Raw genomic sequence first — 17,179 nt, forward strand, 5'->3', positions numbered from 1 at the left:
GTAATAATAACTAGATAATGTCATAGAGAAGGACACCTGAGAGTTTAATTTCATGAACTTGGTGTGCTTGGTGTTCACAATAAGCAAATTAAACAAACTGTCAGGTGGAATAAAAAAACAAATTCAAACCACCTCCTGAAGTAGATCCATTTGAAGTGTTTATGTATGTGCACAAAATGCTGACTAATCACTCAGAGTCACTTGAATGGTTGAAACAGACAAAACACCTTTTAGAAAGAGCACAGATGCACACACACTCACACCCGCCCATATGTGTGTTTGTTGGCATCAGATTTCCAGGCTGATATTAGGGGTGTGTGTGTGTGTCATGGTGTTAAAACCCATAGCCTTGAAGCTTTGGGGCTGAGTGAATGGTAATAACTGCCTACCAGATTTATATGGCTTTACGCAGAGCAGCAGATGTTACTGCCGACTCATTCTGCTGTTATTGTTTCACATCTGGACCGGCAGGGCCTGAGTCAGACAGGACTAGCTCCTTCACTCCGCCCCCTTGCAGCCTGTTGTCATAGTGACCTGTCTGGCAGGGAGCTTTAATTGGAGGAGTCACCTCTGTGGGGTTTCCCGCCCATGGCAGGTGAGCCTATGGCTGATTACAGAAGCCCTGGCTGTTTGCTTTAGGGCACATTTCCCAGCATCTGCTGTGGTCCTGCTCTGATTGGTTCACATCCTTCTCTTTCTTGTAGCGTACCAGGGACAATTCACCTCAGAACTGTTTGTGTCAGGTTTTAAACTGTGTAGTAAAAGCTGGTTAATTTCAGTGAGTATAAACCAAGAGGTATTATTACTCTGTGTAAGCAAAGGGAGTCAAATGAGCAGTTTGCCTCTGAGTTATTTTTTTAAAGGGGAAAGCTGAAACAGAACTGACTGCTTTTTAAAGAGCAGGATCATTAAAAGAGAGAAAAAGTCAGAGTGAGAGAGAAGATTAGGAGAGCTGGGGGTGAGTAACTACAAATGGCTCTTTAGCTTTACACAGAATTACAAATGAGCACTAAATATATTTTAATGAAGTCTTTAGTGAGGGTCGAGCTGTCAAATTCAAACAGGAATAACATGGCCTGTTACTCTACCCTCCTTTACTTGCATTCCCCCCTATTCCAGTGTGTGTGATTGTGCAGGGTGTATATCTCTAGCAGAGCTGTGGTGTGTGGGCATTGTGTGTCGCAACTTTATTGCTGTCGCTCTGTGATGCTAATGTGGATTGACAGTGATACACACAGACACGGGGATAGTGAGTGGCTCTTTCTAACCCTGTGTTTCTTTTATTGCCCTAACCACCATCCCTCTGTCTCTCTTTCTATCCATCCTTCTCTTCATCTACCTACCTCACCCCTTCCTTCCCACTCTGGTAGGTTTTAGACATTTAACTCTTATCCAGAGTGACTTATAATGAGAGAGAGCTGGTAGGGGTTCAGTGTCTTGCTCAGTGACACTTTGACAGGACACATGGAAGTTGATTGACACGTATTTCCTCTTGTAGGGCTCAAACCTTTGACCTTTCGGTTATGAGACTCTCTCTGTAACCACTAGACCATTTCTGCCACTAACTGCTGTACCTCTCTCTGCGCTCCTCATCCCCACCTCCAGGACTACGGAGCTCATATGCCAGTCAGCACAGCCAGATGGGCCAGGACTTGAGGTCGGCCATGTCCCCGGACCGCCACATCACACCCATCTATGAGGACCGGACCTTCCAGAGCCCGCTGTACCGCAGCCCCAACCACGCCCCACAGGGCACCCTCTACAGGAGCACCTCAGGTCGGTCCCACTTTATTTATACAACTCCAGAGGCCTCATCATGAAAGAATAGTTACAAATCAGCTCTACTAGATGGGTATAACTGATGAAACAGAAGCTTATACCGCTTTCAGACATGGCCCGTGTACATCCTGGGTCACTAGGGTTTGGTGTGAATGTATGTATGCAGACAAGTTAAACCTGCAATAAGCGATATCAGACCTTATAATCAATCCTGAAACTAATGTATGCTATGTGGAGATTTCAATTGAGACATAATGATACAAATCACTATCCACACAGCAGCCAGCGATGTTGCAGTTTTCACATCTTGTTTTCAAATTCCGCTCCGGAACGAAGCTCCTCCCGGTCCATTAAGTAGCTTTTCATTTTTTAAAAACTAGCTTGGTATCTCCTTCGCTGTTTAAAAGTGGCGCTCCTCCCCACCCATTGAAAAAAATGCTTGTAATGGCAGAATCGATGAGTAAATAAACTTGTTACACTAATAAACTTGCTACCTAACTCTTCACTTTGTGGGACATGTAACCTTCAGCGGGAGGAAGTTCTGTTGAAGCGAGACTGGTGACCGGCGACACACGTTTAGCTTAGCTATTAGCCTTTATGCACAGTGCTTTGCAAAGTTTGTCCTTAGTAGGCCTCCGTAGTGCAGTGGCTTTGCTGTGCTTTATTTACAAATGTGTTGCGGTTTCTGTCATCCTCTAGTGGTCAGAAAATTTTGCTTAATGCAGCTTTAACAGGAAGAAAGGCTAGCAAACAAACATAGTGGTCACGCGGTCCCAGTTTAGGATGAACACGTTTAATTAAAAAGTAATCATGATCATCAATACAGAATAGGTGGCCTTGATCCAAAATGTGTCGTGGTGCCTGCTGCAGAGAAGCCGCTAAAGAGCATTTCACAGCAGCCTCAGTCTCCAGCAGAGCTTTAAGAAAGTGGTAAAGTGGAGAAGAGATAGCTCTAACAAGAGACAGGGGATGGTGGCGAAGCCTGAAGACAGACTCTCACATATCTTTTTTATTTCAGAGGAGAGCTTCATGGTTAATACAACAGCTCATGACTCTCAGAGCACTTTTGTGAGAAAGTCTTTGTCTGTTTTCCAGCTCAGGTGTTCACTTTCTCTTCAGATCTCTCTTTCCCTTTCACTCCAACACCCCCTGACTTTCTGTCTGTCTCCCCTGGTGTATCAGCTCTCTTGGGGAACACTCTGTTACCCTTTCTTTCTTTCTTTCTTTCTTTCTTTCTTTCTTTCTTTCTTTCTTTCTTTCTTTCTTTCTTTCTTTCTTTCTTTCTTTCTTTCTGTCTTTCACTATTTCTTTCTTTCACTCTTTCACTCTTTCTTTCTCTCCTTCCTCCCTCCCTCCCTCCATTGTCATAGACAAGGGGGCAGACATGAGTAAACAGGCAGGTACTGATATGTCATCCAGCCACAAAGGAGTTCATTACCTGTTTGTCACATGGAGAATGAGAAGAAGGATGAGGGGATCAGGGGACAGTTTGGTACCCGCGGTCACGGCTTGCTCTTTCCCAACCCTCCCAATATTGGCACTCTCCGCTCATCATCGCCCTTGCCTCGGACACACATTCTTTGCACTGACACACACTCTCCATTCAGCCTCTTCCTTGGCACACCGGAGATCTGCTTAGCCCGATAAGTCCAGTAATAAATGCTATTGATGCTGCGAAAAAGCCCCACAGATAAGCCACTATAATGTGTTTACGCCAGCTATATTGAGAAAAGGGGGGTGTGGTGGGGTTGGATGGCAGGGGGGTGGTGCAGTGTGGACTCTTTGTAAAAACTACCTCATTAGAAAAAATCCAATTTGATCCCAGAGCATTCTTTGTTATGGTGTGAAATGAAATTTCAATGGGCCATTTTCCCCTGCTGGATTTCCGTGCATTCTTTATCTTTTTTTGGAAGCTTGTACTGTACATTTTTTTTTTGTGCAAGTAGGAGCAAGGTTTTTTATGTTAAATGGAAATATTGATCCTTGGCTTCGCAAGATGAGGTATGGAATGCAAATAGATCTTGTAAAATTGCAAAGCTATATTGTTTCTCTCCCACAAGAGAAATCTGATTAAATCAAATTGATATTTTGTTGAATTTAGTTTTGTGTTGCTTATTGATGAAGCTCTACAGGGCTGCTATTAAACTGCAAATGTACCAAGCATAACCTTGACAAAACTGAATGACACATTGAGAATTCTATTTTTGTATTCTATTTTATTCTTTATTGGACTAGTTGCGTTTGAGACTGTCTTTGACCTCTGTTAGATTTGGAGATAACCATCAAATCGCAGAGTAGCGCTGCCAAGCATAGAAGTGCATTGATGTGAAAAATTGTCTTTTTGGAGCAGGGCCACAAGTTGACGTCTTGGTTTCTGGTAGGAGGGAGTTTTTGCACGCACATGCCCAGTCCTGTTGGATGGCTGATAGAGATCTGACCGGAGCAGCAGTCACGCTGCCAACACATCACGTGGCTCCTAGGAGCAGGAGGGCTAGACCCGGCCAGCCTGTATGCGCATTTCTGTGTGTGTTTGTGACACATTGTGTTAAAAAGAACTAGGTCACATATCACTAGGAGCAGAGGCTGAAGGAAAGAGAGGCTGTTGGAAAGAAGATGACAGAAGCGAGATGCTCTCAGACTGAATATTGGACCTTGTCTGGAAGGATGTCTTCTCTGCATGTTTGTGTTTGCGATGCTTCCGTCCCACTCGGAGAGAGCTGGTGCTTCTCTGTCTGTGTTTGGAGCTGGTCATGGTTTACTTTTGCTGCACTGCTGCGTAGGGCAAAGTTGGCCTAAGAATACAGTGGAGGAAAGGAGTGAGAAAGGGATGAGGAAGGGATTTGTGGATCATCCAGCAGGTTGAAGCCTCCTGTCGCCTTTGAAAACCGGCGGGATTCCACTGGCTAAGCTCTGCCTTGTAAAACCCAAACAACAAGCAAACAGGCCTTTGAAGAGGAAGACTTCTGCATTGTAGAACCATGGGAGCTGTGTTTTATCCTCATCATTAATTGGTTCCAGATTGAGAGAATTTGCTGTGCCTCTTAGAACAGCCGTGTGTGTATGTGTTTTCAGCTTGGACGCGGCATGCTACCAGTGTGCCCAGCTCAGAGTTTAGCTGAAAAGGTCTGAACAACAACACCGCTAATCTCTACTAACCCGGCTGCGTCGATTTTCTTGTGCGCTTGTTCTGTTTAAAATCTCACTCTGGAGGTTTTGTTTATTGGCCCTCAGGTGTGGGGAGCCTCCAGAGGACGTCTAGCCAGCGCAGTGCCATGACCTACCAAAGAAACAACTACGCTCTCAACACGGCAGCCACCTACGCCGAGCCCTATCGCACCACGCAGTACCGGCCCTCCGATGCCAACTACGCTCGCCAGCCCGTTGTCATGGACGACGGCGCCACCCGCTCACCCTCCATAGACAGCATCCAGAAGGACCCCAGGTAGGCATTGGTCTCATTTCAGTTTAGTGTTGTGTGTCTAAATGGTCTTGAATTACTATTACGCTACAGGATGTAGTCGGTGGTTAGTAGCTAGTGTAGTGTAGTACGAACCAGTCACCCATAGGGACTACTTATGCTTACAAGGCTTCTCTGTTCTGCTGGGTCAACACTGGTGTCCTCTTACTATTCAAACAGAGAGCCCCCTGGGCAGCCATCCACGGCTCTAGCCATTAAGCTGCCTGCACTACGCCTGACCACTTTACAATAGATTCTCACATACACTGAAGTGCTGCGTCTGCTCTTGTCAGACAGGCGTGTGTAAGCGTAGGGGGTGGGTTGACCTATGCGGTAAACCCCTGACCTTGCACATTGGGAGCTCTGTTCACAGCCTTGTATGTTGCTGTAGCATGGCAAACTACTCTAAGTGAGAGCAGCAGGGGGACCGCCATGACCCAGGTCCATTCCAGGACGTGCACCGGACTAAAAGGTCCCCTAAAAAAGTGTTTCTCAACAGGTTTTCCTACCAAGGGAAATCTAGCACGTATATGCCTCATAACCCCCAGTGTATGTTTTTTCAACATTGGCTATTTGCGCCCTGAGATATTTGGATTAAAAGAGTGTTTGATTGGCTTGGGGTCTTGCTACAACATTTCTGCCACACGTCACACATCAATAATCCCATTTTTGTCACCTGGTTTGGGATATGTTGCTGCCGCTCTGTCTCCCTCTCACTTTAAACTTGATTTATTTTCCAATTATCAAACTGTGGGCAGAAATGAAGAAACTTATAGAAGTTACATTCCAATAGATATACAGCACTGCTTTCATTTGAATGGCTTTTGTGTGTAAAACAAAAGTTCTCAAGTGTAATTCGAGAACTCTCTAGACAAAGCATTCCTCTCTTGAAGCTTCCAAATGTCTGAAGAAAAATTCTACCCTTCATAGTGTGCTGTATACAGAAAAGCAATAATCCAAGCATACCCCAGGTGGGTTGTAATATAGAACCGGATGTGAATGTCATTTCCAGGGCTTAAATTTATCAGTCTACCCTGAGGAGCTGAAGTAAGGCAGTGGGAGAAGAGATTGGTTTTGAGAGAAAGTCTGCCAATAGTGTTGCGGGGGAGAAGTTTGTTTTCGGTCTTTGTCATCCTGTTGATGCCTCTGTGCTCTGCCTGTGTGTTTCTAGGGAGTTTGCGTGGCGTGACCCAGAGTTGCCAGAGGTGATTCACATGCTGCAGCACCAGTTTCCCTCAGTGCAGGCCAACGCAGCCGCCTTCCTGCAGCACCTGTGCTTCGGCGATAACCGAGTCAAGGTTGAGGTACGTACCACTGCTACCATCCTCTGTGCTTCTCTTTCATTAGTACCCACCATGCACTGCTCGCCGCCTACATGCATCACCTCATTATCTGATAATCAGAACCCAGTCGTCTCTACTTTTACTCTGCACACTCATCAATACTCATCATATAGTGTTTAAGCCCCGCTTTTTCAGCCTACAGCTAGTATCCAGCATGCAGCTGACCAGTCATGTAGCCAATCCATAGCCAATCCCTGGGTGCGTGCATCTGTGTGTGTGTGTGTGTTTGTGTGTGTGTGTGTGTGTGTGTGCACCGAGCCTCGGTGAGTCTTTCCCGGGCCACTCAATCCTTCTGCAGGCTCCCTCTGGAATTTCACGGCTTGGCAGGGAACTTGTACTGCCTCCGGAGGTGTCTGCTGAAGGAAAAAATAAAAGCAGAGCCAAACTCCACGACTCAGCAGGGGCTTCACAGCACTTGTAGAGAACCGAGATCTTCTGCAATTTCACACACAAATAGAAACACAGACATACACACAGACATAGACACACACTACTCATGTCATGCCACAGGCCAACACAATAAACACCCAAAGCATACAGCCACAGGCAAAAACACATGCAGACACACAGGTGTGAAACAGAACACACACAGACTTCCACTGTTGTAAATCTTTCTTACTGAAACATAAACAGTCAAGCTCTTCCACACACAATGTACTTACTTATGTGGACCTTTATTGCATTTCGGGGAAATAATATTGAGTTTTGATAAGAAGGGGCAGAAAATATCAGCTTTGACTTGAGGTATGAAACATCAGCAGATGTGTGGAATGTATTTTTCATTCTTAGATGCCAAATGTCAACATATTAAAATCTATTCATACCATACCATGAACAGCAGGGATCTTCTTTTGATAGAAGTATTTATTTCTGGGTTTCTGGTTCCCTTTTTAGCTCCAGATGGAACATTTAAATTTTGTCTTTCAAGACTTCATCATCTCCTGTGGTTAAGGCTTTTTACAATAGTCATACATTAGCATTAAATTGTCCAGATAACTGGTATGAATAAATTCCTCTGTGTACATTCTCTTGTCACATGAATAAATGCAATGCTTTTCTTGTCGTGGAGAACCAATATTTTGTCTAATAATAAGGTCAGGCTTATTTGAAGAACACAAACATGAATTCATGTCCATCTTTTTATGTCAGATTACAGTATTTGATTCTGAATTACCATCTGAACCTTTATCCTCTGCTTTCTATGGTGTTTAGCTGAACAAAACACTGTGTTAGTGGTCTGGGTCTTTTCCTGCCTGATAATGGTGTGTGATGGCTCTCTTTTCGCCGCGTCCTTAGGTGTGTCGACTAGGGGGAATCAAACACCTGGTGGACCTACTAGACCACAAGGTTCTGGAGGTCCAGAGGAACTCCTGCGGAGCTCTGAGGAACCTAGTTTACGGCAAAGCTATGGACGACAACAAGATCGCTGTGAGGAACGCAGGGGGCATCCCCGCTCTGCTCCGCCTGCTGAGGAAGACCGTGGATGCAGAAGTGCGGGAGCTTGTCACAGGTAAGTGTGAGCACGCGCGGCAAATGTGTGTGTGTGTGTGTGTGCAGTGGGGATGCGTGTGTTAAACTGTGTCGTGAACCGTCTAAGCTTGACAGTGTGTTTTCCCCCCCTCGTCTCTGAATGGGAATGTGTGTGTACAGTATTCAGGCTGCTTCTTTAACCTCCTGCCCCCCCATGTGAATCTTCCATGCGATGTTGCCACTCTATCATGCTCCTCCATCTGGCGCAGGAAGGAAGCAAAGTCACATTCCCCACTATCCAACACCATCTCACTGTTGCATTATTCAGCAGCCTGTGCCCACATCAGATCCTCAGGAGATCCTCCGTGGGGTTTCAGCAGGACAGGAACATTACACAACATGGGCAGGAGATGCTGAATTATTAACCTGACTAACCTGGGGGTGTTTTAGGGGAAGATAGAGTCACTGTGCTGGGCGGGTTGCTCATAAGTCTTGACCTGGTCTCTTTGAATATGGTTATGCTTCTCTGAGGCTGTCGTGGTTAACCATATTATATATCGTCTCACCTTAATGTCTGTCATACCTAGTTGTTCCTAGTCTGTTTAAGAATCAAGGCTTCCCGGCTTAACAATAAAGCTGGTGCCAGTGGCTCATATTTCATTGTCTATCCTAACATTATGAGCATTGTTTATCTTTTATTTTCAGTGACTGACTCATTGAGCCTGTCTCGCATTTCCTGAGACTCTTCCTTGAGTTGCAGCTATTGCTTTCAGTACTTTTTATGATGTGAGCAAATAAATGAAACCGCACTTCCAAGGGATGTATATATTTTTTTTATTATTGAGTCTGTGGAGAGATTCAGTGTCTTCTCAGTCTGAAGAGAAGTGTCCCTGACATTCTCTTCCTCTCATGCTCTCCGCATTGCACTGCATGTAGTTTAGTTGTGTTTGTGTGTTGTCTAAGCTCCGCAAACAAGGTTTAAATCCATGTTGTTTAGGATCAAGGCGGAGCATTACAGAAATAAGCGAGCCAAGGCGTTTGGCTCCCAGGTGGCTGAGTCAGCTGTTTGTGCTCAGCTCCAGCCCCCGCTCTAACATGGTCTCAGGTTACAGTCCAACAGTCCCCCGAAGGCAAACAATACAGCCGGAGTACGAGCACCAGGGCAGCGGCACAACACTCTGTTTGTAGTGGTTGTACAACGTCCGGGAGGAGATTGCCTTCAGTCTCCTGTTTCAATTAAGTTTCTGTTTGCTTCAGCTTGATGCATGCCAAAGGAGAAAATAATCGACTGACATTTCCAGAGAGCACAAGCTTCCCCATTTCAAAGTTTAGGCAATATTTGAAAAGGAATTTGTGGCTGCTTATTAATGGAAGTTCTCCTAGTGTTACAGCACAACCGAGTAATACTTCCAGGATCCTTTTCAACATCAGTTGTTTTCTCCAAGTTGGGGTTTATGGGTGGAAACCACTTTCAGATTTCCGTCTCCACCTCTCTATTCTCCTTTCATTAAAATTTCCAAAGACCATTCAGATGTGTCGCCCAATCAGAATCAACAGCTTTGATGTGAGCTCACCCAAGTTTTCCTCTTACAGCCACTAGTCAGAGAGCCTGCTGTGGCTAATTGGTAGTAAAGGCTCCAGGATGGGGAGCAATTAGAAAAGGTCAACACTGCTGCATCACCTCTGGTTAATCACGGCCGATGAGAACAATCCACATAAAGCGCTTTCAGCTAGATGACAAGGGCGTCCCACACCAGAGCCCTAATTAGAGCTGACAGAAATCATTCCGTAGCGCCCTACCAACATGTCCCACCACTTGTAAAACATTGTTTGGTCCATATTTATAAATTAAATTAAAACATCTTTTCAAGCAGCACTGGTGTTGTAGAGGCTAGCTAGGAAGCCAGCCAGTTGTCAGAACTTAGCTTGAGAGTCTGTGAGGCTCCCATCGTGTCAATGGCTTGTTCTAACTCCACTGGGAGGTCTGGGCACTAGCAATGCTCCATGAGGGCTAGCTACAGGAGCAGGCGGTGTCTCACACTGCCCAGGTCAGAGGGTCATGTTGTGGGGACACACGAGGCCAGCTCAGCCCCTTGCCCTCCCTCGTCTTTCACCAGCTGTTGTGGTTTTTGCTCTGTCCTCAAACAGCCCCGCAGATCAAAAGGCCAAGCCTCCCAGCACTGTCATCAGCCGTTATGCCGGTGACACCTGACACGTGCCCTCATGCACACAATGTTTTCTTACCCTGTGTCCGGATGTAACATAGCTCTTACCTTGGCTTTACTTTGAGTTTATGTACAGTCTATACACATAGTTCTCTGGTCTTATTTTGTTGCAGTTTTCCTTTCTCAAAATAAGAAAAGGTCTACGAAGAGCAATGAAGAAAAACAAATCCAAGGCACTTTATTTTAGCGGCTAGAGGCTTTTAACTTTTTTGGTGAGAGAAGAGTGCCTTGAATGTGTTTTTCTTCATTGCTCTTAAAGTCTGAACACCCAAACTTCCAATGAGCACCTCTCTACAACACATTGAAGCCAAGGCAGTATTCCTCCTCTGGGCCAATAAGAAAAGGTCTATGTTTGACAATTAGCCATGGGGCTAACCTTGTTTTGTTTGTATTAGCAGTGGCCTGTTGGGAAATAAGCCTCTCTGAGTTAGACTCCAACCAGGCTCCCTTTTGAAACTGAACAAAATTCATGGAGCGAGACACACTACAGCCTCTGCAAAGCCTCATTTCATTCTCTGCTATACAGGACAGCTTGCAGATTGTCATCTAGCCTCACCCTGCAGTCACTGTCAAGATGTACCGATGCATTTACAGTCAGCTGCACCACAAAAAAATGAAAAACTCTTCAGATTGAAACCTGTTTATACAGCTCTGACCCTCCTGGCCTAAATGCAAAATAGTATTCAATGTCAAATACATACACTGACTGAAGAGCACACATTTGAACTCTTTCCTGTTATTCTGTTTTCTGTGATTTTGGTCACAACCTATTCCTCACTAGATTGACCTAATCATATCAATCAATCAATCAATCAATCAAACTTTATTTATATAGCACCTTTCATACAGGTTAGTGCAGTTCAAAGTGCTTCACAGATGACTGACAAGTGGACAGTTAGACAGAACTCGTGTATACCGTAAAAACAATTTGAGACCAATGCAAAAATAAAAAAAATGATGACAATGCAATACAATAAAAATAGATTTAAAAGCAAAAATATTATATCGTTTGATCCAATCTACATGGATCCAGGTCAAACAACCCACTGTTGGGAACCTTTTGATTTCTTTCAGTGTAAGGTAGTGTACTACATATTCAAACTACTGCTGTAACTATCCTTTAAATTTTTTTTCAAACTAAGGCTACGTTGAAAAATAAGTTAAACTACATCCAAACTATATAATGGCAGACGGAATGACACCAACAACATATACACCACCCAGTATTACAGTCATGATCCCTTGGTTTGTTTTGGCTAAGAAAAAAGCATGGGAGAGGGAATAAGCAGGAATCAGTTGAAAAGTTGAGAAACTTACTTACTTACTGACCCAAAATAAGTACAATTATTAAGTAATTTAGGTTTTTGAGCTCAATGTTTTTGTGCTAGCTTCTGCAAGTCTGACTGTTGGATAGATGACATGCAACACAGCCATTGGCAAATAGGCTGTAGTGTAGTGAACTCGAAATGCACCCATGCAAACACATTCCCTCCGAGCCAATTAGTTCCTGACCCATGATCTCTAGCCAATCAACCGCCTGGCCACACCTTCTCTGCAGCCAATCAGAGCCCTGGAAACCGCCTGACCTCAGCCACCTCAAGGCAAAAGTAATGTCCATCTAGTCTTTTCCAGTTCATTCCAGCAGACAATAGATGAACAAGCTGACTGAAAATGTCATTATGGCTGGAATAGAGTTCTTTAGCCGGATCAGTGCTTCAGCGGCTGTTAGAAACACTCCAACTTCATATTTTTCTAACTCTTTCGCTCTCCATCTCTCTCTCGCTCTCGGGGTTAGTTCTGGACAGGCTATTGGCCCTGGTGTCACAGCAGTGTTTACCTTGGGCCAGTGTTCCCAAGCCAGGCCAGAGAACAGCATGTGGCTGAGCAGAGATCAAGGCTTAGAACAGTTCACACACACACACACATACACACACACACACACACAGGTCTGCTCCATCTGACTGTCAAATGTGACTTATGGGTATAGCTAGCGTTGCACCACTGACAGCGTTGTCAGTCACACCTCAGTGGGTTCGCCTGTCGATTTCTCCAGCATGCGGCAGCCTCCACCAGGCCGGTCTGAAAGCCTGCAGAGAACAGGTCGTCTCTCCAAATTGAGTTTTAAAGGCGATGTGGAGGAACGTAAAGAAGGGGGGGGATGGATTGAGGACTTGATAACATCCAGGAAACTGGGTCAGCTGGCCTGAGCAGTTTACACCAAGCTTTATGTGTTATCACTGCATTAGTGGCTCTATTTCAGGGCAGTCTTCCTAAAATGTCCCGTGAGAAAAGCAAACACAGAGGTAGAAAGGGCCCGAGCGAGGAGCAGCATTCAATCACCACTGAAATGGTTTGATTGAAATTAATACCACTGCCTGGATAGAGAGTAGAGACGTTAGCCCAGCTGATGCTAGCGCCTCGGCATGCAGCCCCACACGCACCACTGGCAGGCGGAGATAAGAAGCACATGCTGCATGTTAACCGGAGAGAGCCAAGTACCGCTTCATTCTCAGCTGTGGAGTTTGTCTTGATATTTCGTCAAAATGAAGATGAAGAATCACACGTTTTCTGCCCTCATTTAAGAATTTTTTCTAACAGCTTTTAAAGCACTTTGATTTAGTGTGAATAAGGATAATGGCCAGTGAAATTACTCTCGATTAAATGACTGGAAGAGGTGCTGTTTGGCGGACAGATATCTGTCTGTCTCGAGCGTCTTGCTGGCACTGTGTCTGAATAGGGCCCCTGGGCCATATTAGAGACTGTTATCATCTCCATTGGTTTAATTAGAGAGACGGGGAACAGGGAGCAGAAAGGAAATAAACATTGAGGTTGAAATAGGAGAAGTCAGGAGAGATAGACATTATTTTTGACCTCCCTCACAGAGGTGTCCTGATATACGCACATACATACATGCACAACATACAGAATACACACATAAAGACTGTGTGTGTAATGTGTTTTACGCTTAAAGCCAATGTTAGTTAAGTACAGTAAATACAGTGGCAAAATTGGACATGTGTTTCTGCAGAACACTGGCAGTGAGTTAGTGTACCAAGCGTGTTTGCTTCATAACTCATGGAGCAAACACGCTTGGTACACAAACACATATGCCTACGTACAAACCTCAAAAGCCACTCGCCTTGGGAGAGATCATCGAGTCATTTTGTTGTGGCAGCAGTCTGGAGTATTAGCTAGCTACACAGCCTTGCTTCTGTACAGTAGATCCAAGCTCTTGCAGTATTAGCACCGTCCAAGGTTACTGGTGCCCTGCAGGAAGCTGCCTGGGCCTTGGTATAAGCCTTGCAGAAAGAGCCATCTAATTAGAAGAACATGCTACATGCTGGCTAATCCTCGACAGATGCAGCATCAAAGGCTGCCAGGACTACGTATGATTGTCAGTGGTTACCAAAAGTGTATTTGAAATGAATGAAACGATGGCATGATATCTGGAGACTTTACATTATTCAAATTTCATTTCAAATGTTTGAGCCAAGCCATATGGACCCCCCCCCCCCCCCCCTCCTTTTTTTTCATTTCAAGCAAATAATCTTTGCCCAGAGCATATTCTGCTGTGATAATGTTTGATGCGAATGTCTAATGCCTTGATGCTGGACAACTGGTTTCATTTGTGAAGAGGAGGGGTATTTTCTCTTGGGTTCTGTGTGTGTGTGTGTGTGTGTGTGTATGTCTGTCTCTGCTTGTTTATATGTGTTTGTATGTGCATGCTCACAGACACATCCACACACGCCGAGCTATAAAAAGCCCAAGTTGTTGGTATCTCTGTTGGTTTACCCTAACTGTACATGACAGCTGACATAACCGCCGGTTTTCAAGCCTGTTCCTCAATGTGTGTGTTTGCGCGTGCACGTGTGTCCACAGGGGTGCTGTGGAACCTGTCGTCGTGTGACGCTGTCAAGATGACAATCATTCGGGACGCCTTAACGACTTTGACCAACACTGTGATCATCCCTCACTCTGGATGGAGCAGCTCCACCTTCGACGACGACCACAAGCTCAAGTTCCACTCCTCCCTGGTGCTAAGGAACACCTCCGGCTGTCTGAGGTAAGTAACCACCTGGTGCACAGACTGGGCACTAGCACCCCTCTGTGGGCTGTTGAAGCTATTGTATCTGGTGTGAAATTAGCTAATACTGTGGCTCCTCTGCAAATGAGGAACGATGCAATGTTGTCTTTGAATAAAAAAAGAATAATGATGTAAACAAACCCAAACATGAGCACAAACAACACACTTGTTAAAGACCAACAATAAGTCTCACTTGCCTGGCTAACAGTGTCAGAATGGTGTATAGTTCATATCATACACAATCCTTTTTAAATTTGTTGGACATCAACAGACTAATTAAAATACATAAAGTCTGAAAATCCATTGGGTCTGTTTTAGTCAAATGGCTCGAATTTTGTCATGTCCTCTCTGTTTTAAAGCAATCATCGTTTCATAGACAGTCTAATAGAGTCAAAGATGATGCAGTATTCCCAGCCAGTCTCCTGGGGCTTGTTCCTTTGAAGACGTTGTGCTGGATTTGGAGCTCAGCCTCTAATTGGTGACAGCCAATTGAGCTGAATGTGTGTGTCTGTGTGTGCGTACATGCACATACATGCGGGTGCATGAGTGTATATGTGTGTGTGTGTGTGTGTGTGTGCGTGCATGTGTGTGTCCGTGCATGCATGTGAGCACACTCGGTTAGTTCCTTATTTACTCAGCAAAGTGCTTATAATGACTTCAGTCAGACCACACACACTCACTTCATACATTATGGATGCTGCATGGGGATGGTAAAGCCCACACAACACATTCAAGTGGAACACACAAACACACACACACACACACACACACACACACACACACACATACACACATTGTTCTCATTTAGTGTATTTGTTTATGTATATTTCAGAGTCACTCTTTTGTCTGTTGAGCAAAGCCCCAAATCAAAGGCCTAACTTGTGTGTGTGTGTGTGTGTGTGTGTGTGTGTGTGTGTGTTGTTTGAAAGGAACCTGAGCTCGGCTGGCGAGGAGGCCAGAAAACAGATGCGCACTTGTGAGGGCCTAGTCGACTCACTACTCTATGTCATCAAAGCCTGTGTCAACACCTCTGACTTCGACAGCAAGGTATTTATACACACACACACACACATACACACACACACCTAGCCAAGGGGAAAACATGTTGCCACATGATGAGAGGCTCCAGGGAAACATCCTACCCAGCCAGTTTGAATCATTTTATTGCCTGTGCCTAAATTACCCATTCCAGCAGCCAGCAACAACTATTTCATGTCCTGTGTCACCCAACCCACAACCCACAGATGCACAACGGTAAACATTCGGAATCCGATAGCTCATTGACCCGGTATATATTAACATGGTGTGTTTCCTTATGCTAGCAGTTGAAATGAAAATCAAATCTCCCAGACATGCATCTGTGCACTGTAAAATGACAGAGGAAAAGTCAAATGGCTCATCTGTAATGTAGAGAACGTTGTCCCCTGGGAATTGGGCCCCATAATTTTGTCACGCCGATATGCTCATTGACATTCTGTGAGGCATAGCCCATACAGACTCAAACAGCGTGGAATTAAATCCATTTGTCAGGGTCCAGATCTCCTTTCTAACTGGAGACCCTTGGGTTCCATACCTAATTGATTTATACCGCAGCAAAAACCAGGCCTGCGTACCACACATTGGCTGTAGATTCTGTAGTGTGCTGTGCAGCGTTTATTGTATTGAACCTTTTGTGATGGTGATTGAGAAAGCCGCTTCTATATATCTAACCCCCCACCCCGCCGTCTCCTCCTCCCTGCCATCAGATTGTGGAGAACTGTATTTGCACTCTAAGGAACCTGTCATATCGTCTGGAGCTGGAGATGCCGCCCTCGCGACTGATGGGGGGGCACGAGCTGGACGGCCTGCTGGGCAGCGAGTCGCCCAGTAAAGAGGTAGACTCCAGCTGCTGGGGCAGGAAGAAAAAGAAGAAGAAAAAGAGCTCGCAGGAAGACACAGTGAGTCGGGCCTTTTGGGTAGAGGCTATAGCAATAGTCAGAGTAGCATCAACATTTTTCATTGCGCATATTCATTCAACATCTGTATTTATTGCCGACCATTGCAGATAATTAAATATACTCAGCAGTATAAGAAATGCATGAGGCAGATTTATTTTTCAAATTGGATAGGAATTTAACTATTTGTAAGTTACACCATACATAACCATACATATAAACCCACACAGGAACAACCTGTTTTTCAAATATTCTGCACAGTTTCACACCTTTCTGAAAAACTCCATGAGCACAATCTGCATCAGTGCTGCCTACCAGTCATGTATAAAACTCGGCTGAACATTGTGTGTCTGTGTGCCCAGTGGGACGGCGTGGGACCCATCCCCGGCTTCTCCAAGTCTCCCAAGGGGGCGGAGATGCTGTGGCACCCCGCGGTGGTCAAGCCTTACCTGACTCTGCTGGCTGAGAGCTCAAATCCGGCCACTCTGGAGGGCGCCGCTGGCTCCCTGCAGAATCTGTCAGCCGGCAACTGGAAGGTACAGTATGGGTGTCTGCATTTTGTGTGCCCACGCATGCACGCACACACACACACACACACACACACACACACACACACACACACACACACACAAACAAAGACACACACTCTCTCTCTGTCTTGTAGCAGCACTGTTAAATGTGGTATCCTAGGAGACATGTCGTCTATTCAGCTTGTTAAAAAGGATTTAACAGCTCACCTCCTTCTCTGTTAGTCAAGCTGACGTCAATTTTACACTCTACATCTCACATGCTAAAATGCACACCTTGAGACCATCCATTTTCAGCAAAGTGTGTTCCATATGGTGTCTAGACCCTTTTGAAGTTTTAATGCCTCCCTTGTGTGTGTT

The 17,179-nt window shown here is 45.1% G+C and overlaps 1 protein-coding gene across 8 annotated transcripts in view; it reads left to right on the top strand.

Annotated features, from left to right (window-relative positions):
* The window catches only part of LOC139923039 (plakophilin-4-like), a 73,068-nt gene that overhangs the window by 49,674 nt on the left and 6,215 nt on the right, over nt 1–17,179 (top strand). For all 8 annotated transcript variants that reach the window (XM_078285985.1, XM_078285987.1, XM_078285986.1 and 5 more), the window contains 8 exons: nt 1,606–1,776; nt 5,011–5,221; nt 6,408–6,540; nt 7,876–8,089; nt 14,154–14,337; nt 15,288–15,405; nt 16,104–16,295; nt 16,655–16,828. In XM_078285985.1, the coding sequence (XP_078142111.1) occupies nt 1,606–1,776; nt 5,011–5,221; nt 6,408–6,540; nt 7,876–8,089; nt 14,154–14,337; nt 15,288–15,405; nt 16,104–16,295; nt 16,655–16,828 (1,397 nt within the window). The remainder of the gene's footprint in view (nt 1–1,605; nt 1,777–5,010; nt 5,222–6,407; nt 6,541–7,875; nt 8,090–14,153; nt 14,338–15,287; nt 15,406–16,103; nt 16,296–16,654; nt 16,829–17,179) is intronic.

This window comes from Centroberyx gerrardi, chromosome 10 (genome assembly GCF_048128805.1).
Source record: "Centroberyx gerrardi isolate f3 chromosome 10, fCenGer3.hap1.cur.20231027, whole genome shotgun sequence".
In the NCBI taxonomy this organism is placed as follows: domain Eukaryota; kingdom Metazoa; phylum Chordata; class Actinopteri; order Beryciformes; family Berycidae; genus Centroberyx; species Centroberyx gerrardi.